The 25,363-nt window shown below is 44.5% G+C and overlaps 1 protein-coding gene across 1 annotated transcript in view; it reads left to right on the top strand.

The window, feature by feature from the left end:
• Positions 1-1,978: 1,978 nt before the first annotated feature.
• The window catches only part of dpy19l3 (dpy-19 like C-mannosyltransferase 3), a 50,315-nt gene continuing 26,930 nt past the window's right edge, over positions 1,979-25,363 (top strand). Inside the window, 14 exon segments of the mRNA XM_079997169.1 lie at positions 1,979-2,040; positions 2,961-3,084; positions 3,720-3,847; positions 13,818-13,908; positions 15,647-15,768; positions 16,935-17,080; positions 18,810-18,933; positions 19,221-19,355; positions 20,003-20,134; positions 20,802-20,906; positions 21,653-21,726; positions 24,721-24,883; positions 25,212-25,253; positions 25,256-25,338. Coding sequence (XP_079853295.1) covers positions 2,970-3,084; positions 3,720-3,847; positions 13,818-13,908; positions 15,647-15,768; positions 16,935-17,080; positions 18,810-18,933; positions 19,221-19,355; positions 20,003-20,134; positions 20,802-20,906; positions 21,653-21,726; positions 24,721-24,883; positions 25,212-25,253; positions 25,256-25,338 — 1,460 coding nt within the window. The 5' untranslated portion in view covers positions 1,979-2,040; positions 2,961-2,969.

Raw genomic sequence — 25,363 nt, forward strand, 5'->3', positions numbered from 1 at the left:
ACTCTGTATTTTTACAGTTTTCCTCCGTGCGTGCGCTTCTCCCCTCCGGGCTGAGGGGTCAGAGGTCAGAGGTCACGGTGGAAATCCTCCATTGTGTTTACAGCAGGAAAAGGAAGGAAATTATTTGATTCAGGCACGTTGTTATTTTTTTACTGCCAAAGCCCTGCCCCTCCATCCGCCCACCACCACGTGCACGCTCACATGCATGGCCACTCATCCCGCAGAGAGAGAGAGAAGCTTCTCCTCCTCCTCCTCCTCCTCTAATCCCTTCTTTTTGCTTTTCACTCGTTTACTCGTAATATCCAGTTTTCACACTAAACCTTTTAGTGACACCGTGGAAGGAGATCAGGAGGGAAATTAAATAAGAGAGAGAAGAGGAGAGAGAGAGAGAGAGAGAGAGAGAGAGGGAGAGAGAGAGAGAGAGGGTGGAGGAAGATTTTTCACATTTTGTCCATTTCCCGATTTGTATGAATATGTGAACATATGTTTAATTGCCATGAGCCGTGTTATATTTAATTTTTTTTAGATTGTCCACTTATCTGGATATATATTGTTTAAGTGCATTATTTAAACATATCTTTTTCAAATTTAGGTTATATACACTTATATTATATATTTTTTGCGTTTTTGTACATTTTTTAACAGCAGTGTAAAATGTTTTGATTTTTATTTGAGGTAACCTACTCTTCAGTTTATTTTTTTGGACGGCAACATTTTTATTTTTTCTAGTTTAATTTTGAAATTATTTTATATTTCTCTTCCCTGATATCCCTTCAACGTGAGGGAGGGAAGGATGAAGGGAGGGATGGAGGGATGGATGGGGCTTGTTCTCCGTGTGTGTGTGTGTGTACGTGCACACTCCCAGGCTTCCTGCGTTGCCAGGCCAAGTTTCCTCAATTTGTTTCCTAAAATCTATTGCTTTCATGTCCTAGTCCACGTCTCAGACACACACGTACACACACACACGTACACGCACACACACATGCACACATGTACACACACACACACACACATGCACACACGTACACACACACACACACATGCACACATGTACACACACACGTACACACACACACATATATACACGCATGCACACAGACACACATACACACACGTACGCACAGTTTTAATTCCACCGTCTGTCACAGACAGAACACGTTCCACGGGCGGGGTCAGAGGTCAGGGTGGAGGCAGCACGTGTGTGCGTGTGGGGTCATGGAAATGAACTGATTTGGAGAAGGAATACGATATTACCCATAATGCACCTGTGCTGTGATGGACATTTGTTTCTGAATGTTTGGATTGTAAATAGCAGCAAGTAACGTGCTGTTGTTGTTGTAAACACTTGGTGTTACCTGAAGGTTGCTTTGTTATTCTCTATTATTTCATTATTCTTTTTTCAAGTCTTTAACCTCGTTGCTAATTACATTCAATTACATTGCATCATTTAACACTGACATTTACAGTCTGTTTGAATAATGCTGCTGTATGTGTTTGATATGTTATATTTATATATTATATTTTATATATAATAGTCACATTAGGGGAAAACAACATTATTTTTCTTAAAATGTAACTTGATCAAAGTTGAATATAGATTTAAATATACTGCTGCTGTCCTGTTATACTTTTCTTATGTTTGAATCTATATCTACATATATTGTTTGTTTTTTTTCTTTTAACGTCAATGTTTATTTTATTTATCTTCATATGTATGACGCTCACGCACACACACACACACACACACACACACACACACACACACACACACTTTTTTCTTTAAAATAAATGTTATTAATAAATTCCTTATTATTATTATTTTTTTTTAAATGAGGAAAACGTACATTTTGCACATTTATATTTTTGGTGTTTTCCATCGGGTCGAGCGGAGCGTGTCTCTGTTTGTGTCCGCAGCCACTGGAGCTGCAGCGGAGCAGCGTGGAGCCTCCGTCCGTCCGTCCGTCCGAAACTCCTCCACGGACCGAGCAGAGGGAGAGGGAGAGACCGTCCTTCGAGCCGCTGGAGGAGGGCGAGGCCTGGGTGAGTGCGGTCGCAGTCGTGTCGGTCGCTCTCAACGCGGCGTGGAGCCCGCACTCCGCTCCGGCGGCGCAGAGCGGCGGCGGATCCGAGGTTTGAGGTCTGCCTGACGGCGGCGCTGCTCAGGAAACACCGCTGCTTGGGTGTAGGCCTGCGGATCCGCCACCGGGGATGAATGAACGGATGAATGAACGGACGAATGAAGGGATGAATGAACGGACGAATGAAGGGATGAATGAAGGGATGAATGAAGGGATGAATGAAGGGATGAATGAAGGGATGAAAACAGACGCTCGGGCTGATCAGGTGAACCGTGCGCGTCCGCGTTACCGTGCGCGTGTTAAAACGGGGGTTCCCCAGTCTGTGGTCCGCGGTCCTCTCAGGCAGCCGTGAAGGGATGCTGGGGGTCCGCGCAGGTGAATTGTGTGATTTGTAAACTTCACTAATTGTAATATAAAAAATACGCGTGTAAACAGACAAAAAAAAGTGAAACGTTTCTCTTAAAAACGTAAACGTGTGAACAGAAGCTGACAAAATATGGAACTGAATACAGCATTTCCTAGTCCATTGTTGTACTTGATCTACAACCATATTTCTCCATCCCACGTATATAAATATATACATATACACATAGGTGAAGATAACGTAAAACGATTAAAACAATTAACGATTAAAACCAAACAAACATCTCTCTCTCTGCTAGAGCAACCTGTCTTATTGAAAAACAAAGAGAACGACCGCTCGTCCATTTTCACGGAGCAGCCCTCGATTTTTGTATATCATGATTTTTATGAAACGATCGCATTCAGCTCAAATAATTGTGACCGGGTGGTGATGTAAAAAGTGTGACAGCTGTCTTGATGAGCGATTGGCCGTCCGGCTGTGTGCACACCGGTGTAGTAAAGCTCTGGCTCTGGGTCCAGGAAGCCACCATGGCCCTGCGGCAGAGGAAGCCCAGCCGGGGGAAGGACGCCGCTCTGGGAGCAGAGATCCAGGGCACGAGGTCCAGCTGCTGCTCGGAGCATCATCCGGAGCGGAGCGTGCACGGTGGGCCAGCACCAGAGTACTACACACGCTACTCGCACTATGCACTACGCACTATGCACTATGCACACTACACACACTACTCACTAAGCACACTTCACACACTACTCACACTACTCACATTATACACTACTCATTCGACACACTACTCGCACTACTCACTAAGCACACTACTCACACTACACACTGCACACACTACTCACACTGCACACACTACTCACTAAGCACACTACACACACTACTCACACTATTCACACTGCACACACTACTCACACTACTCACTAAGCACACTACTCACACTTCACACTGCACACACTACTCACACTACTCACTAAGCACACTACACACACTACTCGCACTACACACTGCACACACTACTCACACTACTCACACTACTCCCACTTCACACTGTACTGGCATTACTTGCACTACTCACTACTCGCACTTCACACTCGACTGCCATTACTCACACTACACACACTACTCACTAAGCACACTCCTCACACTTCACACTCTACTGCCATTACTCACACTACTCACACTACTAGCATAGCTAGCACTACATGCAGAACAGGAATACATTACATTCATTTGGGCAGATGTTTAAAGGCTGGCTCCTTGACGTGGTTCCCCTGCAGGTGACTGGTCCTGGGGCTCCATCATCTGGACCTCCATCGGATGGTCCATGTCCGTGGGCCTCGGCCTGCTCTGCTGCATGTACGTGGCCACGCTGCACGAGAACGACCTGTGGTTCTCCAACATCAAGGTGTGTGTGTGGGTGTGGGTGTGGGTGTAGGTGGGTGTGGGTGGGTTCTGGTTCCACACTGGTCCATAGGTCGGTTTCAGTACACTCAGGGGCTAAATTGGGGCGGTGAATAAATAAATTGGAAATACATTGAATGGGTTCCCTTGCAGAGCATGCCATATATCTCTCTCTGAACCTCCAGGAAGATGTAAACTCACTGATAAATTCCAGGACTTCCATGAAACTCCCACTGTCAGAGCGGCAGTTCATTTTGTCATTCGTGTAATTATGGTAGTATCGATATCAGGCAGGTTGATAGATAGATGATAGGTAGATTGATGAATTCATTGATTGGTTACATTGCAAGTTAAGAGCAATCTTTAGGAAGAGTCAAGCATGTTACTGGATTTCTCCAGATGTTTGTAAACTTTCATTCGCATTGCTCGGATTTTCTTGTCCTTTATGGCGATTCTCCAACAGTCAATCATGTCATGGAAAGACCCGTTGTGTGCAGTCTGTCATGAGCAGACCTGCCAACATGCATGCATTTTGTGTACCAACTTTGCAATTCTTAGTCAAATTATGCAGGAATGCCAGCTGAAACTACGCAAAAAATAAAAAAATGTTTTTGTAATTTATATACGAAAAACAATCAATCAATACAAAACAATACCGTACATTTATTGGGTATTTAGATAAAGTTAGCGGTAATAGCTTGCATAGGATGTGATTATCCTGATTACGAGTAGCTACGGTGTGAATAACTGATGGAGTCATTTAGCTGCAGTGACTCAGCCCCACAGAGGCTCTGTTACACTGCTGTGGTACTCACAATGTTTTACCATGGTTGCCAGGTCTGTGTCAGACAATCATCAAATTGTCTGGTGCTTTGATTAGAGAAAATAAAACCTATTTTGTGTTGAATTACTTGGTTAGAGTTCTTTTTTTATTTTATTCACCAGTTTATTACCTTTATTATTCATTTACTGCTTAAGCAGGTAGAGGTCCAAATGAGGTCCAGGAATTTATTTTGCAAGGGAGACCTGGCCAAGACGGCAGCAAATAACTTTAGCAGACTTAAAGGAAACATATCATGGAAGAAGATTAGTATGAGTCACCCTCCATACAACTCCTGAAGCAATCCTTTCCATGAACTATCCTTAAACAGTTAAGTCTTACTTAAAATGCTTAAAACAGACAGGCACCAATGCATTCCTACTAGGGATGTGAACAATTAATGGAAGATCGATTAATTGCAAATAAGAATTTAATTGATTACGATTTTGTTTTAGAGAATTAAATGCCCAGTGGAGTAGGAAAACCAATATGGCTGCCTGTCGAAAACAATTTATTTCTCCATCCATATTTCCATATATGTTTACTGTTCCTCAACAACTAATGCTGCGTTCAGATGGAACAGACGGGAACGGGATAACGAAACTTTCCGAACAGCACAGGGAGGTACGACGGCAAAACGAAACAAGCCATATGTTGCTATGGTGATGACTCCAAAAAACGAAATGAATGTTTCTGTTTATATACAAGAATTTTAATAATGTTTACTCATTTTATTAGCGTCTCGTTGTCAACGTCTGCACCAGACTTGATCTGCTACGTAACATCCGACTCATTCTGTTGCAGAGGACAGAAATAAGTTAAAATATTTAACGCAAAGCACAAAGACGGGTCGTGGATATTCCTGCATGAGCAAACAGCTTAGTGAGTCTTGTCTCAAACTTCTCCATTTTTAAATTAAATTAAACAAGGAGAAACCTTCCTCGCTCCCCGTCAAAATCTTGGAGGTAGGCGACATTGCATAGGTCCCCACACGGCATGCGCCACGCCCTGGTGACATCAATAGCTTTTTAGGTTAACAACTATCCATAAAGGAAATTTTTTCTTTAAATTTGCATCTCTAATTTCTACGACATTGAAGTTATGAGTGCTTTAAATTTGGACAAACATACCAAGAAGGCCTTTAGTCTTAAGTCTTTCCTAAAACTTCTCCAAACCTTTTTCCAACATTGATTAGCGAGCTATGCTGCTTGCCAACAGTAAAACATGACATCATTGCACAATCTGCGCCTGCCTCACTGCTTTTTTGGCAGCAATGAATTGTATTAAACAGGATAATTTCACACAGTTGATCTATTGTTCTATTTTCGACTCTCCAACACCCTTCAAAGGTCAACTCGGCTTTGCTGTTGCTCAATGACTTTACTTCCCAAATGGAAGCAAATCCACTGAACAAGAAGATTCAATTGAAATGAGTAGAATTTGATGTCATGTCTTTCTTACACTAATGCTGGTGTGACCAGGGCCTCCGTGGACTATTGGACAGAGTTGAACCCTGTTTAGCCTGTTTAAAAATAAGGGGAATCCGTGACGTCCGGGTGCTGCAGAAGTGCTTTGAACTGCAGTTCAGCTATTGGCTGCTAGATGCTGCTCCAGAAAAACTCCAACTCTCTATGGAAGTCAATGGAAAAAGAATAAACTTCTCACTAGAAATACAGAGGCAATCATTGGTCAAGGGTGTCTTGGTTGTGCTCTTGAAAATCATTACTCTTTAAAGATGATATTACGTCTTAAAGATGTGAACTGTATATATGGGGGGTAGGGTTGCCACAGTTACCAGCGTTACAGGGTGTTCAGGCATACACCGATTACATTACTTGCCCACTGTCGTTTTGCCTTTTTTTTAAATTTAAATAAAACCATTTCATTTTTTGTGTATCAGCACCCAAGTTCATCAAATAAAAAAACTCAAATTTGTAAAATACTAAGCATGTTATCAAAACTTAAGTAGACACAGTTGTTGCCATTACTGGCAACATTTTCTGAATGCAAGGGGGAGGTACGAAGCAAGCGTAACAATATTTTGTTATGGTGATGTACAAAGAATAAAATATATCAAACTAAATTATTTGTGTGTGTGTGTGTGTGTGTGTGTGTGTGTGTGTGTGTGTGTGTGTGTGTGTGTGTGTGTGTGTGTGTGTGTGTGTGTGTGTGTGTGTGTGTGTGTGTGTGTGTGTGTGTGTGTTCTTCTTTCGTATATCATCAGATGGCCAACTCAGTGTCATATAGCCACGCCCTCGTCTCCAGTCCTAGGTCAAAAAGGCCAGCTTCTGAGGGTGGGCTGTATAGGGGGCAGCTGGTGATTATGTGCTCGGCAGTCTGTTCAGGTTCGCCACACTCGCATGACGCACTGTCGGATAGGCCCCACTTCTTTAGAGAGGACTTGAAGCGCCCGACGCCAGTACGCAGGCGGTTCAGCGAGGTCCATAGGTGGCGTGGCATGTCTTCTCCTTTTACACCTCCTCCTGGGTCCCGGATGTATCGTTGGATGCGGGAGGGCGCAGCTGACTCCCACGATTGTCTCCAGGATGCTGCCAGCCAGGCGTCCTTGGACAAGTCGTCAGGGATCGACTGTAGCATCTCTTGTGCTGCCTTGTTGTAGGGATGGCGAGACTTGAGCCTGCATGGTGGTGCTGGTGTTGTTGTGGCTTTGTGTAGGATGTGCCAGTCGTTCTTCTGGGCTTTCCTTGCCAGGGCGAGGGTAGCTGCTTCCCGTCGGAGACTGGGTGGGGCGATACCAGCTAGGACTGGCAGGTAGGACACAGGGGTGGGTTTCAGACAACCAGTTACTATCCGGAGGGCGCTGTTGATGACAGTATCCACCTTGTTCGCATGTGGACTTCTGCTCCAGGCAGGGGCACAGTATTCCGCTACGGGTAGGACCAGGGCTTGCGTGGATATGCGTAGGGTCTGGGGGGAAGCTCCCCAAGTCGAGCCTGCAAGGCGGCGGATGAGCGAGACCCTTGCGGTTGTCTTGGCCTTCACTTCATCCAGGTGCTGCTTGTAGGACAGCGTCCGGTCCAAGCATACGCCGAGGTACTTGGGGGCTTGCTGGAACTCCAGGCGGATGTTGCCAACATGCACGTCCAGTTCCCTTCTTGCCTCCCGGTTGTAGAGGTGGTAAGCTGCAGACACTGTTTTGCCCATGCTGAGCTGAAGGTGCCACTTCTGGAGGTAGTCTGCCAGGATGCCCATGTCTCGGTTGAGGCCTTCTTCCATAGTGTTCCATGTTGGGCATCGAAGCATGATGGCCAGGTCGTCCGCATAGCCGTACTTCTTGGATGTTGTGTCTGGCAGGTCGTGAATATAGATGTTAAATAACATTGGTGAGAGGACAGAGCCTTGCGGGACACCGTTCTTCAGCCTTCTGAGCCTGCTGGTCTGGCCATCGCTGGTTTGTAGGATGAAGCTATGGTTAGATAGCATCTCCATAATAAATCTCACCATGTGCCGGTCCGGGATTGTTCTCAACAGTTTCAGGTGTAGTCCACGGTGCCACACGGTGTCATAAGCGGCTGTCAGGTCCAGGAATACTACTCCAGCTTTCTCATTATCTTGGAAGCTGTCCTCGATGTCCTGGGTGAGTAGCGTTACCTGGTCCACCGTTGACCTGCCTCTGCGGAAGCCGGCTTGTTCCGGTGGGAGTTGAGGGTCCACCACTGGCTCAATGCGGCTGTGGATCAGCCTCTCCAGAATCTTGTACGGGACACAGAGCAGGGATATGGGCCTGTAGGACTTCGGGTCTTCGGCGGGTTTGTTCGGCTTTGGCAAGGCTATGATGGAAGCACGGCGCCAGGTCTTCGGGAGCTTGGACCTCCGGAAGCATGATGAGAAGAATGTGCGTAGCCATTGAGATGTTCTTTCACTTTGGTGCATAACAAACTCTGGGTGGATATTGTCTCGACCTGGTGATTTGCCCAGCTTCAGTTTTTTAATTGCTGCCTTTAGCTCGGCTGCTGTGAAGTCTCCTGAGAGATTAGCATCAGCGCTGGCTGCTCTGGAGAGGGATGATACCTCACACGATGTCAGTCGTGCGAAGTTTTTGTCCGCATCAGGGAAGCGACCATTTTTCAGGAGCTGGGAAGCAATAGCATCTGCAGTCACTGAACACCTACGAGGTGTTGTTTTTCTCCCTGAGAGCAAGTTGATGGTCTGCCACGCCTTCCGGCTGGAGTGGGTGAAGTCGATGGATTCCGCTACTTCCGTCCACCTAGCCCTTCGGGTGTCATCCAGCTTCTGCAGTAGGGTTGTTGCTGTTGCGTCCATTTCTTCCCTGGTGATCGCCTGCTGGTGTTGGCGCAACAGGCAGCTGCACTCCTCATCCCAGCCCGGGATATAGTTTTTATTGTAGCCACGTGGGATGTTGTGCTTTGCTGCCCTTAGGAGGACTTCACAGTAGGCAATGTATGCAGCATCCACGTCTTCTGCTTCTGGGTCCATGAGAGATGTGTGTGTGTGTGTGTGTGCAATTAATAAATAGGGAAAAACAACTTTTATCAAGGTTTTGGTTATTTCATCCAATAAATGCGGTATTCCAGAGAAAACGGCTTCTTCCGGGTCCGACACCTGGAATTTTGCGCAGCAGACATGTGCAGTCGAGCCTACAGATATTGAGCGTCATCGACTCGAAAATGTCCGGTGCTACCGGTAACACCGGTGTTGTCACAAGTTTATTAACCGGTTAGAAAAATTCCTCACCATGGCATCCCTAATCTGGGGGCGTGGTTGCTTTCATTGTCAGGTCTCTCGTTCACCTTTGAGCAACGTGGGCGTGTCCCTTCCTTCCTGTCTGGTGCCTGTCTGGCTCTGGCTCCATCCTGCCAAGATGGCGGCAAGCATAAAGTCCAACTTGTGCCTTCAAATTGTCTCTTCAGAAACCAACGGCTAAAGTAACAGACACTACAGCGTTTTCATACAGTCTATGGTTTAAACACACTGCATGTTTTGATCAATTTTAACAATCCACACGTAGTTGTGTGAATGGATTTTAAAGCCGTAAACAGATGCATGCTGTGCCAAGCAGCATTTCTGTGTTTTTGCAACTTTCAGAGCTTTGCAACTCAGAAAATGTTTCACAAATTGCAAATTGCGACTGAGCAAGAGGACATCTGGAAATTATATGGACTCAATCTTATTTTTGCGAGGAAGCAGAGATGGCTGAAGGGAAAAGGCATTTTGCAGCGTTATCTAAGGAATTGGCCCTCAGCCTGTCTGACTCCTCCAGATCACAGCTGCGGATAAATACAGAAGAGGAAAACTTTCCAATGGGCTCAACATGCAAAGTTTCCACCAATCTTCTCAAACTTTCTGCCATTTTCAGCCCTTGATCTGGAGGGAGAGTGTCAGTCCTCTGACTCTGCAGGGGATTTCATGCCCCGTTCCTACATCCTTTTTTCCCCAGAAGGGTCCGAGGAGCACATCGTAAACACTTCACACTCAAACAAGGTGATGGTTTTTCGGGACATTTTCTTTTAATGGGGATGCTCTTCCGAAAAGCTCTATTAACTATGCTTCATTAACTTTTGAAACATTACTGTATAAGGAAGCAGCTGGTGGCAAATCCTTTTGGGGACCATTTCACTTTTTAACAGAAGGTGGTGCCCTGCCAGATATGATGTCATTGCTAACTCTCTATTTTAGGGCTCTGTCAGGACTCTAGTAAAGGCTGCAAAAACAACAGATTTCGAACTCCCTCTCTGTCTTTACAGAATCAAAAACTGCAGCTTGACCTTGAGTTTTTCCTTTCCCGTTACGTTGAAATCACAGCCTTTTATTATCCTCGGCGATGTGTACAACAGCAGGTAACAAGGCTGAGGTCAGTCGGCTTTGTATGGTCTGCTGCAGCTTATTGAAGCAGCCATTGTGTTCCTGAGAAGCAATTGTGTCTGCAGCGAGAACAGAAGGGCAGTGGGAAGACGGAACAAAACATAACAGCTTCCATCAGCTGGCAGCTGCTCAAGAAGGACTACGCTAAGCGTCTTGTGGTAATTCACAGCGATGGCTGCCTCATCTGCTGCCCGCTAAAATGTACGACCCTCAGCCTGCACGAGAGGCAGAGAAAATAAGTGCGAGTATACGGCGCACTTAGCTAATCGAGTGGAATCAGCACGGACACATCTTGAAATCTCATGCTGCTCCTGCGTGTGTGTGTTTGATGCGCTCATTGAAGAAGCAGACAGATGTTCTCATTTATAAGAAATATCGGTCACTTTACAGGCTTGACAAACATTCTCAGGAATTCCCACATGAGAAAATGGGCTTCTGAACATACAGTCTTTAGGTGTGTGTGAGTGTGTGAGTGAGTGAGTGAGTGAGTGAGAGAGAGAGAGACCTGGACAACACTGTGAGCTGCGGTGAACGTTGTGCATATATCCAGCTCTGCCCCTCTGCTGTTTTTCAGAAGGTCTGCGCTGGTCTTGGCCTGAACCACCCTGCACTTTTATTTTTTATTTTTTTGCCTCATTCAGGCAGGTTCCATTTAAAGTATTGAAGTATTTACAGTATTGAAGAAACCACTTCAGCCGGCTGTCGCGCAAAAGGACGATCTTGGCAAAAAGCTTTCCTTTAAGAGGAAGCTGGGGGGACACTGGGAGGCTTCTACTGTAGTGACGCTGGGCTAGTGTCTGTCTCTCTCTCTCTCCTTCTTCCCCCCTGCTTGTTGTGGCACAGCTGGATTCATCCAACATTCTCGACTTTATCCCTCCCTCTAGAAATTCACCCTCCATGAGATCACGTCCCTTACCGGCTACAGCACCCAATGCACTTTTATTTGCAGCCGTGCGCTCTCGAGCTCCTGCAGCGTTTTGGCCATAAAACCTCTGACAAATGTTCCCGGCATTTTCCACTTGAAGTTCCAACCCCCCCCTCCCCCCAGGCACACAGACAGGAAAAAAGGGGAGTGTGTTTCTAGTCAAGCCGAGAGGTCACCAGTAGTTAACTCTCTTCTTTTTCCCTCCTCTGACTGCTGCGATGCTCCGCAGCCTCATCCTGTTGTTCACAGTCTCAGCCGGCGTCTTGCAGCTCACTGCAGGGTCTTCCAGCGCTGCCTCCCGGTCCTGGGGTCTCCTGCCTCCCGGTCCTGGGGTCTCCTGCCTCGGCGAGCTGCTTCCTCCTAGGGAGACCGAGGCCGCTCAGGGATATTACCTCTGAAAACGAAACACTCACACGACGGGGGGAATCAGACACAACAGCGGTGACGATGCGCTGCGATTTTGGACCTGGACTCTTTTAAGCAGTGGATCAGAGACACTGAAGCGGAGTCTGTTTGGAGCCTGAAGTCTGACTGGAGTCTCTTTGGAGTCTATCTGGAGTCTGATTGCCGTCTTATACCGACAAACTTTTTCTAGGATTTGAGTCCCACACTCATTTTCAAGATCTTTAGAGGATTATGAGGAGATATCTTGTCTTAAGGGTGGTTAAGGGCATGCTCCCGTCACCGGTAGTCCTTTGAATATAGACGGTCAGAAACTCTTGTGATCAGTCTCAGACTAGAACATGAAGTTGGCTTGAGTGTTAAGTCTTGGCTCCTGAAATGTCTGCTGAATTCCAAGATGTATGCTCCTCTTTGATCATCTGTCTTTGCTAACATCCTATCGTGTGCACTACTGGGGTGGATACTGTCTTTTGAAAGTCTTTTGGTGTATCCCGGCCAATAGAGCGACTCATGCATCTTGGAGGAAACTGACTGTCTCAAGTCTTGTCTGTTTTATTGAAAGTCAGCCACTTGCCAGAACAATGAGCTGTGAGTCGACTTGTTGATGAAGCCTCTTCGCTCTGACCTTGCTTCAGAGGGCAGATTAGAAATCTCATCAGTGCTTTTTTTTTTTTTTTTTTTTTTGTTAGACGGCCAGGTCTCGTTTTTGCCTGAGGTGTGCCGGCAAAACAAGCTTGTGGTGCCCTTGGAGAGCTCTGTTGCATATTCCATTTTTGGCACAGAGCGCAGAAGCATTTTAAAACCGCTTGCCAATCCATTTGGATTGGCTTCAGGAAATGGATAGACAAAAAGCGTGGCTATAATGTTCTCCAGATCAGTGCGCTGGCATGAACATGGAACATGACCTGATAGAGCTCATCAAATTGGCAGCAGAACATATTCACCATTCACTCAGCTTCCAGGCGATGGAGCTCCGTCAGAGAGGACAGCTGAGAAACCTGGACAACTCTCAAGGCCTTCCGGGGAGGAAAGTGGCCGGTGGGAAACCTGATAATGGGACAGAGGGGACATCAGGGGCAAATGTGGTCCAGCGAAGCGAAACAAGCGTATTTACCCCACTGGGAGGATCCCCAAATGGATCTGACATTCCTTCCTGGTGGCCATGGCGACTTTGCCACGTTTCCATGGCAGCTGGGCTAGTGTTGGCCGGGCTTTTGGGCCTTTTTCAGGCCTGGTGCGTTAACTCCGTCCATGAAAACTTGCTGTGGTTCTCTCAGCTAATGGTAGGATCTGGTCGGAGTAGTTACATTTTTTTTTCTGCATGTACGGTCATGTTTTCATTGATATAGTTGATTTTTCTGGAGAGAGGTGCATTCAGGCTCATTAGGAGCATCCCGACTGTGCAAGGTCATGTGAATAACACACATTCAGTCCACAACATCTCATGACTCGTGAACTACATCCAGGACCGGCAAGTAAAAGTGTTTCAATTCAGAATCCACTTGAGTCTCTTGAAGGCCAGACGACGTCTACATTCTGTGCCATCAACTCAATGGAATTCAACAGAAGGAAGATGGTGTAGTGCAGGACACTGTTGGTGCATGTGAATCAGATAAATTCCTCCTTCATTTTAGAAGATGGAGTGAAGGATAGTGTTGTAATGGGAATTTAAAAATAGTAGAATATTGACTTTTCCTTTCTACTGTATCATGTTTACAACTTGCTGTTAGCTGTGTCTGCTTTTGTTCAGCTCTTGGTGGAACAGTAATGATGCGTGAACTTCTCTCCACAGCCACACAAACTGCACCATCTATTCTATGATTTTACTGCGAGCTGCTTTGTGAGCTCTATCCCTGTTTTGTAAATGACTTTCTAAGACATTTCACCTTTCTATGAATCTGTTTTCCACACGAAAACAGTGGTTGTGCTTGAATTCCCTTTCTTCCTGTTATGTCTTTCTCTTCTTCAACTCTTTCCTCTCAGGAGGTTGAGCGGGAGATTTCCTTTCGCACCGAGTGTGGGCTGTACTACTCCTACTACAAGCAGCTGCTGCAGGCCCCGTCCATTCAGCAAGGTACGGTGCCCCTTTACTTTATTTAATTTTGTTTATTTCATTAATTCATCTTAGTTTTATTTTATTGAAGAAAAAAAATTTACACAACAAACCTTTTTTCAAATGTGTTTTTTTTTTTTTTAATAAAGAAATAAACACATTTGATAGAAATGCATGTCTGCAGGCAAATAACATTACTAGCTTAATACAATCAAACTATAATTTCCCTCAAATATAACTTTTCGATTTTTGTTTAGACAAAAATATATTTTAATACTATATTATCTTATTATTGTAATATCATACATTATAAAACAGTTCACAAGACTTAATCCTTCTTTCTAAGAAGAGAGCATCAAGAGAGCATCCCCTTTAAAAGGTTACTTATTTGAATATGAGTTTCAAACCCAGCACAGAGAATTAGGTACCGCTTTCTAAATAATACAGAATTCATAATGGGGCCATTAGGCTGTTCCCATGTCACCAGGGGGGGAAAAAAAGAAAAAAATATTAAAATATACAACTTTTTAAGGTATTTTAGTCCACCTTGAAACAAACAGGAATTTGGTCAACTTTTGCTCCCATAAAAGAACAAAATGTATCTCAAATTGTGCTCAATGGCAATAAAAAGTTAAAGAGTTTCATTAAAACTTCCTGACATGCTTAGATCGTGCCAACAACCCCTAAACGTTTCTACAGCCATATTACAGCACAACACCAATACGATAAAGTATTTTCCACCAATTCAGTGGCTTTATCTGAAGGCTGTTCAGTAGAGGTACTGCATGTTCTCTGCCTGATCCCTCCTCCCCTCTCTCGTTCTCTCTCTATTTTTCTCTCTGTCGCTCTTCCTTTTTCCTCTCAGTTTCTCGGAGTTAAGTGGAACACCGGCTTGTTGTGTTGCCATGGAACCAAGTTGGTTAGAGACAACGAAAACATAAAACAATGCTCAGGGATGTGAGAACGGTGAACACATGAATGAAAAGAAAGAACCAATTCATCTATTTTTATTTATTTATTTATTTTTTCTTCTCCGCTGATCGGGGGTTTTCGATGTGTATGGAGAAGCGCCACCGGTTACTGTGGCGACGCTGAGATCATCAAGCTGCTGTGATGAGCGCGACGCGGCCCGGAGGCTCAATCCTCCATCGGGGGGGGGGGGCGGGGGGTGTGTGTGTGTGTGTGTGTGTGTGTGTGTGTGTGTTCAAAGTTCAAACGTTCAAACAGAACATCACAGCGACGCCGTCCCCCGAAAAGTCAAGAGCAGAATGATGCCGTTTCATTTCCATAAAACAGAAGATCAGAGTTTTTAACTTCCAGTAATGTGTTGTGTGTGGATGCTGCGCTAAAACCAAATGTAGTCAGTAGAATTCAAGTTGAATCAACTAAAGAACTTATGGATAAAGATGCTGTTGTCTTATTTTTGCTTAAAGGATTCTTAAGGGTTTGAGTCAGAAGTTATCCTTCGTTGTGGTTCCTCAGATCTGTTCTCAGAGGGCGATGGATACTCCGGTGATGTGTGCAAAATCTAGAAAGGAAATGAAGAACAGAGAGGCTCGTTATGATGTATAATAAATACCTTCAGTTCTTTAGGAGAGAATAATAAATAATTGAAATGAAGGATGTTATAACTTCATACTGTTAAAAGGTGTGTGTGTGTGTGTGTGTGTGTGTGTGTGTGTGTGTGTGTGCGTGTGCGTGTGCGCGTGCGTGCGTGCGTGCGTGCGTGCGTGCGTGCGCGCGCGCGCTCGCTCTTCAGGGCTCTGGGACTTGGTCCATGACAACCTGACAGAGTCCAAGCGAACCATCAACCTGCTGCAGAGGATGAACATCTACCAGGAGGTCTTCCTCAGCGTCCTGTACCGTCTGCTGCCCCTTCAGGTGAGCTCATGATATATTAAATATATAAAATAATGTTTCTAATAACGATACCAGACGCTCACACAGTAACTGGTCGCAACAGGTCCTTCTGCCAGGGTGTCGGCAGGTCCTGAAATGTCAGTTTAATTTCTCCCTCTAAGTTTTGATGTGTACTGTATGTTTGCATTTATAGACTGTAGACGGTATTTATTTATATATTCAGAAATGGATTTATATGATGTTTGAAACGGGGGGTTCTGGGTTGCCACCTGGGTTCTCTATTTTTTATGTTTTATTTGTATTTATTATTTATTTTTTCAGGTTCTGTTTTTAACTGCTCATCAGTGATCATCAGCTCCATATCACTGTCAATTACTGTGACTCCACCTGTCGTGTTTTATTTTAAATTATAATCTGAATGTGCATCAGCATCATCTGCAGAAAAAAAGGTCCAGTAGTACTTTATGAAGTATTATAGACTGGATATGACAAAAATATTTACTTTTAATAATTGAGGTACATTTAACAGCAAGTACTTATTTACTTTCACTTAAGTACAAATGTCAATGTGGTACTTCCTGTTTTATGAGAATCATCTAGTGTCAGGGTATTTGTATTTTTACTGAACTTAAATGTCTGAGTACTTCTTCCACCACTGCTTTGTAATGTGGTGGTCCTCCTCCGTAGCATCAGGGTATGGCAAAGTACTTGGTTCTGGGGACTGCAAATACCTGGTTCTGGGTACTGCAAGGTAACTGTAAGGGAGTTCTAGGATTAAATCGTTGTTTTTAAAGTGTTTTCCCGGCACCGACTTGTTCTGATTCTCAAATGGAATAAATAATTATTTAATCAGGACGATGTGTCGGCGTCTCTTCTGAGGCAGACAAAGTGACATTTTGCATTATTTATTTATTTAATTTTTATTTTTTTTTGCTGCGGTCCCTGAGAAGGTTCACGTATCGTCACATCAATTAACGGAGAAGCAGTGTGACTGGCATTCCAACGCCCACCAGACCAAATGCCAGCGCCTCGAAAATGCCACCACGTCTCCCAGTGAAACAGTCAGTCACTGGTGTGTGTGTGTGTGTGTGTGTGTGTGTGTGTGTGTGTGTGTGTGTGTGTGTGTGTGTGTGTGTGTGTGTGTGTGTGTGTGTGTCTCTGTGTGTGTCTCTGTGTGTGTGCACTAGGCCTACCTGGAGCCCGTGTACTTCTACATCTACATGGTGTTCTCGCTCCAGGCTGTGTACGTGATGGCGCTCTACCTCACCGCCTGGATGCTGGCAGGAAGCTGGCTGGCCGGGGCGCTGGCTGCCGTCTGGTACATCCTCAACAGGTGTGTGCTGCCGTGCACGTGTGTGTTACTCTCACAGACTGGTGCACCAGCCCAGCGATATATGGATAGTGTGATATGAGACCAGACATAGTCAGGGGTTTGCTTCTGGTATAATAGTGGTATAGTTAAATGTTGTCTTTAAGGAGTGTTACAGTAAAGTGATTCAAACAATGCCAATATTAAACCGATATCGGGATTATATTGATATCGTGATATGAGACTAGATATTGTTTGGAATTCGAAACCTTGAAAAAACTTGCATTTTGCTCTGCAGGGACAACGCATGAAATTAATGTACCCGAGTGTCCATTAAAATGGAAATACAATACATTTTGTTTTAATCCCAGACGGTATCTATATGAATATATTAATCTCAATTTTGGCTATTGTAATATCTTGATACAGCTAATTTTTTAAGTTGTTTTAATGCAATTTTCTGAACTTCATAGACTGTTCCAGCTGCTTGGCCATAGTATCCACATTACCAATGATTGGTTCTCAACATGTGAATATCTTATGAAAACCCCAAAATATTCATCAATGTAACGAGATCAAGGTATTTGTCATAAAATATTGTGATATCTGATTTTGTCCATGGCGGTCCGCCCTAGTACAGAACAATTACTGCACAAACCTTGGAGGTGTATAAACTGTGTGGAAAATCACCTGGTGTTGTCAATCAATAGCTGGGTTTCTCCACCGCTGTTCATGAGGTTTGTCCGATATTAAGCGTTAAAGGGATAAATTGCATGAGGGATTGAGGAGGAAATGAATAAAAGATAAGTGCAGGATGAAGCTTTGCCCGCTGTGGCGCATCATCACCTTTTCATTCGGTACCAAAACCTCAACTTGAATTAAGATGACATCACAAATATACCCAAGCATCCAGTGAATGAAAGTATAACAAATATGATTTTTATTGTTTTATTGAAACAAATGGTTTTTGCATATGCTTTTGAAGGTTACCTCCGGATGGTTTCACTTCCTGCTTTTACCAGCAACTTTTCTCCAAACAGAAAATGGCTGCGCGGTTTGAAATTGGACGTCATGTTTAATTTTTCATAACAAGTGGTCTTCTGGCTCAGTAATGCAGAGTGGATGTGAACGTACTGACGGTTTAGTCAGTTCCTCCAGGAAATTTCACATGATTCTGAATTTAATTCAATTATACCAATTTCCACAATATAAGTGAGAAATTTTGCAGTATTGATTGTAGCTAGTTGGTTGATAGTAGTTAAAACATGTGTAGCTTTATTTTTCTTTGAATTGCAATTTTTACCAATTTGTGGAATTTTATTGCAAAAAATACTAAACAGATTTGACAACTTTATGAATTGCATCACAAATTTTGAAAAAAGCAGCTGCAAAATCAAGCATTTTGGTCGCTGGAATCAGAAAAACTCGTTCTACATAGAACACCCTGGAACAAGTGTGGGGTGAGAAACTTTCGTCTCTTTTTTCCACATTTTTAACAAGAGCTTGAAATGTTTACATGATTGGTAATTTAAATCAGTTTGTTGTGGTGTTATGGTCTGGTGGGAAGTGCAGTGTGGCAGCAGGGGACGCTGTGGAAAAGTATGAACAGCTCCAGAAGGTTCTGAGGGGCTCTAACCTCCTTCTCCTGTTCCTTGTCCTGCTCTTCCTCTTCCTCCTGTCCTTCTCCTCTTTCTCATCCTCCCCCCTTTCCTGCTCCTCTTCCTCCCCTCCTCCTCCCCCTCCTGCCTCTCAGAGTGGACACCACCCGGGTAGAGTTCACTGTCTCGCTCAGGGAGAACTGGTCGCTGCCTTTCCTGGCGCTGCAGGTCGCTGCCGTCACTTGCTTCCTGCGACCGCAGCTCAGCACACTGCAGCAGGTACACACACACACACACACACACAGCAGTGTGTCGAAGGTATTGATCAACTTTGGATTGACTTGCTCCTAAATAATGAAGCGCTCGATGCAATGCCACCTTTCTGCGAGTCGCAGGGGAGTGGCTGGCCTTCTGACCACAGCAACCACCACAGCAGTTAGCATGCATAATGAGTGTGTGTGTGTGTGTGTGTGTGTGTGTGTGTGTGTGTGTGTGTGTGTGTGTGTGTGTGTGTGTGTGTGTGTGTGTGTGTGTGTGTGTGTGTGTGTGTGTGCGTGTGTGCGCAGAGAGTGATGGTGTGGCTGATCTTCGTCACCACCTTCTGCTTCTGCGTGACGTGGCAGTTCAACCAGTTCATCCTTCTGGTCCAGACCCTCGTCTTCTTCACCATGGACCTGCTGGACCTGCTGACTCCTGCTCAGGTAGCAACGGTCAATCAGTCAATCACTCAGTTTAAAGTCATCATATTGCACATTTCAATCACAGAGAAACACAGTGAGCACAATGAAGTCTACACACACACACACACACACACACACACACACACACACACACACACACACACACACACACACACACACACACACACACACACACACACTTTATGTAACAACCTGAGTTTCCAGTCATAACTCATATGTTCAGAGAGGTTCCAGAACCAGGATAAATACTCTGATCTCAGGTTTGATTTATTACAGCTTGACTGAGCTTTGGTCATTTTCGGGACGATACAATTTAGTTCTATTGTTTCAATTTCTTTATCGATTTGGAAATTCTAACATCAATGCTTTGTAGTCAGCCATTTTCCACTTCCATTTACCACCATGGTCATGAATAGAAATATTACATTTCTGTGTGTCATGTAATGAAGATCAATATATCGACAAATCGTGTTATGACCCTTTTTATGTATTGTAACGTGTGTCTGTGTGTGTGTGTGTGTGTCTGTGTCTGTGTGTGTCTCTGTGTGTGTCTGTGTCTGTGTGTGTGTGTGTCTGTCTGTCTGTCTGTCTGTCTGTCTGTCTGTGTCTGTCTCTGTGTGTGTGTGTGTATGTATGTGTGTGTGCAGGTGAGCACCCTGTACCTGGTGCAGCTCAGCAGTCTGCTGTGTGTGTGGCTGCTCCAGTTCTGCAACTCCATGATCCTGGGGTCGCTGGTGCTGAGCTTCATCGTGGCCGCGCTCTTCCTCAAGCGCTGCCAGGTCAGTGTGTGTGTGTGTGTGAGTGACAGGCCTCGAGGTTGTTTGAGCTCAACTCAAAGGAAGAGAGAGACGGCAGCGGTAAAGGGAAAGAAAGAGGGATGAAAAAACAATGGAGAAGGAGATAATGGAGAGAAGGTGGACACCTAGGTCCTCCCATGAGACAGTTGAATGGTTACATGGTGATAATATATTAATGTTATGTCATTTTTATATATGTTAAATCTGGCCCACAAATGTATTTTGAAAAAGATCAGTTAAGAGTAGGGACCCTAACTTGACGAAGTACATAAATGCAAAATGTGTAATTGTATTTGTATTAAATCGATTGAAGGGCCATTTTGGAGGTGAGCTTCCATGTTCAGGACCCAACACTGACACTTTCAAGAGTGGTTGCCAGGTTAACGAGAATGACCAAACGGTTGCCAAATTTTAATCACTTCAATAGTGAGCTGAGTGTGATCAAGATGATCACAAGATGGCCGACAATGGCACCAAGGCTGGTCGCCCGGGTCAACCGGGCAACCATTATTGCCGAACTCAGTCCATGTTTGATCAGTGATGGTGTTTCCCTCTCTCCCGTCTTGTTCTATCCTGTTCTTTATTCTGCTGTTCTCTCCCTCTGTTCTGTTCCATCTCGTCCTCGCTCTCCTTCTCTGTCTCCGTGCAGCCCGGTCTGAAGACAGGGGGATCCCTGATGGTCCGTCTGGGCAAACGGCTCCTCCACACCTCCCTCGTTCTGTCGCTCACAGTCACCATCAACTTCTTGGCCAAGGTGAGCCCCCCCCTTCTTCCTCTCTCTCTCTCTCTCTCTCGCCCCCTGTCCGCTCTCCTATTCTCTCACTCTCACTCTTGCCTGATATCTTTAATCTTCTTCCTCTCACACTTGCCATCCTCTCTCACTCTATCTTCTCTCTCTTATTCTCTCCTTTATCTTATCTCTCTTGTACTCTCTTTCTTCTCACTCTATTTTCTCAGTTTTTATTATTTGTGTGAGAATCTTCTTCTTCTTCTTCTTCTTCTTCTTCTTTCGGCTGCTCCTGTTAGGGGTCGCCACAGCTAAACATACAATATTTCAGAGTCTGGCTTTAGTTTCATAAATCATACTTTAACATATTTAAAATGTAACATTGGAATTCAAACACAACAGGCAACACTTAACAGCTGTTAAGTTAAATATCTGCATAACATGTGGCTGTAGGGCTATGACGTCATTTGTAGTTATTTTAGCTTCTCCTTAGCTGATACCTCCCTTCTATCTCACACACACACACACACACACACACACACCCACACACACACACACACCCTCTCCTTTTGTGTGTGTGAATCAGTCGTACACGTGCTTGCTGTGGAATCTAAAGGGTTTATTTTATAATTTATCGACACCTCAGAACAACGATCTTTAGCCCTGACAAGACAACTTCATCCTGTGTCCCTGTGTGTGTGTGTGTGTGCGTGTGTGCGTGTGTGTGTGCGTGTGTCTGCGTGTGCGTGTGGTTGTGTGTGTGTGTGTTCCAGAAAGCTCTGCAGGTCAGGTCAGACGAGCACATCTTTAAATTCATCAAGTCCAAGTTTGGCCTTGGACCGACCAGGTACATGCACACTCACACACACACACACACACACACACACACACACACACACACACACACACACACACACACACACACACACTCAATTGTGTACAATTGTCATGTATCAATATTAATGTGCATGAGAAAATATTCATTATTATATGAATTAAATAACAGCAAGAGTGAAGGGGAAGGTGTACAGGACGGTAGTGAGAGCAGCCATGTACGGTTTAGAGGCGGTGGCACTGACAAAAAGGCAGGTGGCTGAAGTGGAGGTGGCAGAGTTGAGGATGTGGAGGTTTTCATTGGGAGGGACAAGGATGGACAGGATTAAGAAGGAGGACATTAGAGGGACGGCTCAGGTTGGACAGTTTGGAGGAACAGTGAGAGAGGCCAGATTGAGATGGTTTGAGATGAGTTACGTTGGCAGAAGGAGGCTGAGGATGGAGCTGCCAGGCAGGAGGAAAAGAGGAGGCCAAAGAGAAGCTTTATGGAGGTGCTGAGGGAGGACATGCAGGCGGTTGGTGTAAGGGAGGAAGATGCGCAGAACTGAAGGTGTTGGAGGCAGATGATCCGCTGTGGCAACCCCTAACGGGAGCAGCCCAGAGAAATATATGAATTAAATAATAGATTTAAAAAACTATAGTGTCATTTTCAACTGAATTGCTTCTATTTTCTGGTAGAGAGAAAATTTCGAGGGCGTACAACACATTTTCAGAATCACAATCGGCTCCATTGACCAAATGCTCCTCCACATGTTCAAGGAATCTGTTTCTGGTTTTAACGTTCCTACAGAACAAACAGGAAATGGTCAAAAGAAGAGAAAAACCAAAACAACATTCAAGAACAATACATACATACCAAGTGTGTGTGTGTGTGTGTATATATATATATATATATATATATGTGTGTGTATATATATATATATATATATATATATATATATATATATATATATATATATATATATATATATATATATATATATATATATATATATATATATATACACACACACACACACACACACACACACACACACACACACACACACACACACACACACACACACACACATATAATACATTGTTATGTTTCATATTTCTAACTTATGATTGATTCATATACGACAACGTTCAACAATGTTGTAGCTTTATTCATATTTCTGATTTATTTGATTGACTGTGAATGAGGTGGAACTGTTTGTTTTCACAATGTTAGAAAATGACCTGGATTTAACAAAAATCTGAACTGGTTGTTTACTATTTCACTCATTATTCTTCTGGAACCAAAATTTGGCTCGTTGCACTCCTCGACCTTTGGCCTCTTAGTTGATTTGTGCGCAGGGTCTCGATCTGAACAAATTTATGGATTTGTGGGATACATTTAAAATAAAATATAGCAGTCGTATAAATAAAAAAAAATTTTTTTGTTTGTTTTCAAATTGAATTTATTTATTTCGGGAGACGGAGGCCGACTCCCGTCTCCCGTGTGTGTGGTGGGGGGGAGTTCTAGAAGACCAGCAATCGATCGCTGCTGAGCCATGTTTGTGTCGAGCTGTTTTACACAGAAGGAAACACACACACACAAAATAATTTAACAAGTAACCCTATGGAAAAAAGGAAAAAATACTATAGTATTCAACATTTCCACTATTCCCTGTATATCTGTCTCTCTCTCTCTTCCCCTCCCAGCAGGAGATTCATATTCACGTTTTGTTGCTTTTTCGCGAAACTTCTACTCCTCCCTCTCTCTCTCTCCCTCCCTCTCTCTCTCTCTCTCTCTCTCCCTCTCTCTCTCTCCCTCCCTCTCTCTCTCTCTCTCTCTCTCTCTCTCCCTCTCTCTCTCTCTCTCTCTCTCTCTCTCTTTCTCTCTCTCTCTCTCTGTACCTCCTTCAGGAACTCCTCTCCCTCCACCTCTCTACCTCCTCGCATTTCTGTTTCTCTTCTGCTGTCCCTGCTCCCTCTTTCTGAACAGTATCTCTCATTTCCACTCAGTTTATTTGGGATTTGTTTTATTTTTCTATTTTTATTTTTATTTATTTTTTGTTTCATTATTTTGCTTCAGTGGGTCCAAGCGTCCCACTGGAGAGAAGCTCCGTCATTCACTTCAACTTCTCTCTCAAATCAAATTCAAAGTTCTTTATTTTCATGAAAGGCAAGGAACGATATCCCCAAAGCGTCTAAAAACATAAACAGACAAAAAACCCAGTAAAAAGATAGAATTCAGTCAAATAAGAAGAAATAATGAATGAATAAATAAATAATATAAATAAGCCATCAAGAAATAAGCCTTGCTGGAAATAGAACACAAAACAGACGATAAAACAAACAAGGAACATAATAATTATTGTAATAATGAATTAATAGTCTCACTTCCGTTGAATTCGGTGAAGCTTTGCTTTGCTTAGTTTGACATTTTGATTTTTGGTGACAGTTTTGAGGATTATTCATTTTATTTTCCATATCTTTCACTCGACGGTTGTTCCATTCCCGCTCGATCTGTTTCCCTCGCCCCTCCGCCGCTGGTTTCCATGACGACGAGCGGACAGTCGCTGAGCGTTTGGCTCAAGTGTTTCGAAGAGAAACCGAACTGTGATTCAGAGCGTCAAAATAAATGACATCACAAACAACTGATGTCGCTCTCCCTCCTCTCTCCCCCCTGCTCCTTCATTCCCTTCCTTCCTTCTCCCTTTCTCTCTGTCCCTGCCCCTTCCTTCTCCCCCTCCCTCTCTCCCCCTCCCTCCCTCCCCCTTCCTCTTTTCCCTTCTCTCTCTTTCACGCTCTCCCCCCCTGCTCCCTTCTTCCCTTCCTTCCGTGCCCCCCTGTATCTCTCCTGCCCTTTTCTCCCTTGCTCCCTTTCCTGTCTCCCCCTTGTTTGCTTCTCTCTCTCCCTCCTCTCCATCTCTGTCCCTAACCTCTCTCTCACCCACTCCTTCACCCCCCCCCCCCTCCATCTCTGTCTGTGTCTCTCCCTCCCTTTCCTTTCTCTCCCCCTCCCTCCCCCCTTCAGGGACTTTGATGCCAGTCTCTACCTGTGTGAGGAGGCCTTTGGTCCCCTCCCCTTTGACACCCTGGAGCGTCTCTCCTCCACCCTGCTCCTCCCCCCCTACACCCTCACCGTGGCCTGGCTCGCGGCCCTGCTGGCGGCCGCCACGCTGCGCACCCTCAGGTGGGTGCTTTATATAATCACTGATGATAACAATAATAATAATCACTGACTTTAATTTCAAGGCCGTGGGTTAATTATTTTTGGATTTGGATAATTGGATTATTCACTGAGATATGCCTGCGGTTTCTGTGGCGGCCACAACGCTCATTTGTCATGATAAACTGATCTGTGGAGAGGAAGACAAAGACAAAGAGAGAGCGAGAAAAATCAGAAGAGGGGGAGAGAAACAGAGAGAGAGAGAAAGAAAACAGCCTCAGACTTCTGAATAATCAAATTATTCTGCCACACACTCTGTCCCCTCGGCGGCCATGTTTCATGGTCAGCAGGGGCAGCGGATGGAGGGATCAGAGGAGGTGAAGGGAGGAGGAGGGGGGAGGAGGAGCTGCCTCTTCATCCACATGTGGCCTACAACCTGCTGCACACCCTCCTGTTCGGCCTCCTGGCCTTCAGCACCATGAGGTGAACACACACACACACACACACA

This window comes from Zeus faber (assembly GCF_960531495.2).
Source record: "Zeus faber genome assembly, chromosome: 3".
Classification (NCBI taxonomy): domain Eukaryota; kingdom Metazoa; phylum Chordata; class Actinopteri; order Zeiformes; family Zeidae; genus Zeus; species Zeus faber.